The following is a 2,500-nucleotide window of genomic DNA, read 5'->3' as shown; positions in this document are numbered from 1 at the left end:
GAACCGTAACCTTGACAACAACTTAATGCATCAACGTATGTTGCTTGAGTATCTGCTTAATTAAAGGAATCATAAAAATTAATCTTCAACACTATTTTTGCTGTGTATGTCTTCTTCTTCCTGTTGTTTCTGGCTTAACTCATCTACTTTGATAGAATCATCAAATGAGTCCATATCCTCTTTAAACTGGTCAAATTCTACCATGGTTGTCTTTGCAACTTTTTCAACAAACTGCTTATCCGAGGTCGTGACAATCAGGCCCAATCCATAATCATCCATCGTTGTCTCATCAGTGATGCGGCCTAGATGCCTTAAATATTTGTGCCTCTCTTGGATCCGTTTTACTGAACACTGAAACACTCGTGGACAACGTGCAATACCAGATGGGCTTATGTTCAATTTTTCATAGCAGTACTTGTATTTTTCAAGGATTGCTTCTTTTCTAAATGTCAAAACCGAAGGCTGTTTCAGAATAATATTCTTAAGGTGATGTTTGTTAAATTTCAACTCCTTTGAAAGAAATTGGACTTTGTCCTCTAATGACTTCACTGTGTACGTGGCAATAAGGTGAGGACACTTTGTGAGAACATGGAGAATTTCATCCTTGGTGAACTTTGGCTTCACAGCCAAATTTTCAAAAAACTTGAGCTGTGAAAAAATAAAAGGATGCATCATACATTACTTTTGAGAGATTGTCATTTTGCCATGGACTAGCTTGGAAGCTCAAAACCATGACAAGGCACTGTAATGTGATGGGTATGGACATATTAAGAAGAGTATCAGATTGTTTAGCAGCAGATGGTGATTTTTGAAAGCAACCCGAACTTTAAAACCCTGTATGGCCATTTCCTGAACAAATTTCATAAAAGTATCCTTGTGGCTTTCGTGTTTAGTCCCATTAAAAGAACACTGTAACTTTGGGTAAAACATGTGAAATTGAAATTGAAATTTGATGTATTTTGTGTTTTGTGTATGTTTTGGCTGTGCTGGTGACAGCCTTTACCAGAATGAGAAGTGCGTATATGTACTGCCAGTGTAAATGGATGAAGACAGTTAACGAAGCAATGAATGATTGACAGTCTATTGTTCTCTTGGGTGGTTGTCATAGTGATGGCAGTCAGAGTTCTTTGTGTTGTTGATAAGTCTGGTCCAGGTAAAACTAACGTCATAGGAGTCTTCCCTGTTCAAATTGTTTGGTCTTTTGTAGGTTTCGATGGATTCTTTCATGAGTCGTGGAAAGTACTTTGGTGTCGTGGTGAGAACTCGAACAGACCATAAGCGTGATTGAGGCCCTGACAGGGTAAATTCCAACAAAAGACATCCTTTCCCAGCAAAATTCCGACAGCGACGTCAAGGCCGAGAATGAGCCGATTAAACCCCGACACGAGTGATTTTAAAATTCAGATAAGTGACACAGGACCCCCCTTGTCAGGGCCTCGTGATCTGCGATGGATGATGTTTGTTTGTTGTTTATGTTCTTTGATGCAGCAGTCAATGTTGTTGTCTGTCTGTCACAAGTAGCACTTACCACTATTACCTACTCTGTCTTCATCTATTTACATCCTGGCCAGACTTAGTATTTTACTCTGTCTAATGCCAGACGATTTTACTTGTCAATGGGCGCCCCTGGGAGTCAATGGGTTAATGCAAAAAATCTACGAACAGTCCAAAATTTGTCCCATGGAGCAGGTTGTCAGCAGTCTGGCATGCCAGGAAAACCCCAAACCACTCATTACTGGTCTCATATCTTTCAAGCAAAATCAAAGAGATGGCCTGGATTCAAGCTGATCTTGTGTCATCAACTGCACAAGAACCTCCTCTCCCCTCTCCTTCCTACCCTTCACAAAAAGCCTTCCCAAGGGAAGACACACAAGCTGATTTATCACCTTTTCTGATAGAGATTCCTCAGTTCTTCCAGTCAGAACACCTGGCGATTCTTTAACAACATAAGCCACAGAATCCGGATTAATTCCAGCACTCCCCATTGCCTGCACGCGGGTTTTTAACAAGTACTCTTTTGCTGTCAAAATGGCGGGTCGTCTGGCTATGATTTTGCCATGATATTTTTCTTCAATTCCTATCTCTTCCAGAAAATTCAAAATACTTTTTATTTTCACCAAGGAAAGTTTCTCCACATCCATCCTGGCCTCCAACTTTTTAATTTTGACACCTAGGTTTCTTAATAAATCTCGTAATTGGTGTTCATGTACGCTTTCCTTCATTACTTCCCGAGGATTTGCCAAAGAAACTTGTCCTTCCTTTGTTTTTGTTTTCTTAAATGTTCCCACGCGTTTTGAGAAGTGTCGAAGTTTTGGAGCTGATTCTGTTCCAATGTGAACTCGTACGAAACAGTTTTGGGTCGTCAATACCCACAGCCGAGGAGACATGAAGTCGAGAAGATGAAAGGCGCGTTTCCCTACGGAGGCAGCCATTTTTATGGAAGCCTCGAGGAGTTTTCTGACCGCATGCAAGCTGGGCACTAGTATGGCGTGTAAAGCCT

The 2,500-nt window shown here is 40.8% G+C and overlaps 1 protein-coding gene across 1 annotated transcript in view; it reads right to left on the bottom strand.

Annotated features, from left to right (window-relative positions):
* LOC137989412 (transcription termination factor 3, mitochondrial-like) overlaps positions 1–2,442 on the bottom strand; it is a 3,922-nt gene extending 1,480 nt beyond the window's left edge. The window contains exons 1-2 of the mRNA XM_068835240.1: positions 1,887–2,442; positions 1–648 (exon numbers count right to left, since the gene is read on the bottom strand). The exon at positions 1–648 is cut by the window's left edge and continues 1,480 nt beyond it. Coding sequence (XP_068691341.1) covers positions 79–648; positions 1,887–2,432 — 1,116 coding nt within the window. The 5' untranslated portion in view covers positions 2,433–2,442 and the 3' untranslated portion in view covers positions 1–78. The remainder of the gene's footprint in view (positions 649–1,886) is intronic.
* Between the last annotated feature and the right edge of the window lie 58 nt (positions 2,443–2,500).

Source organism: Montipora foliosa, chromosome 2 (genome assembly GCF_036669935.1).
Source record: "Montipora foliosa isolate CH-2021 chromosome 2, ASM3666993v2, whole genome shotgun sequence".
Classification (NCBI taxonomy): Eukaryota; Metazoa; Cnidaria; class Anthozoa; order Scleractinia; family Acroporidae; genus Montipora; species Montipora foliosa.
Note: the sequence above shows the minus strand (reverse complement) of the source record. Positions and strands in the feature narration are given on the sequence as shown.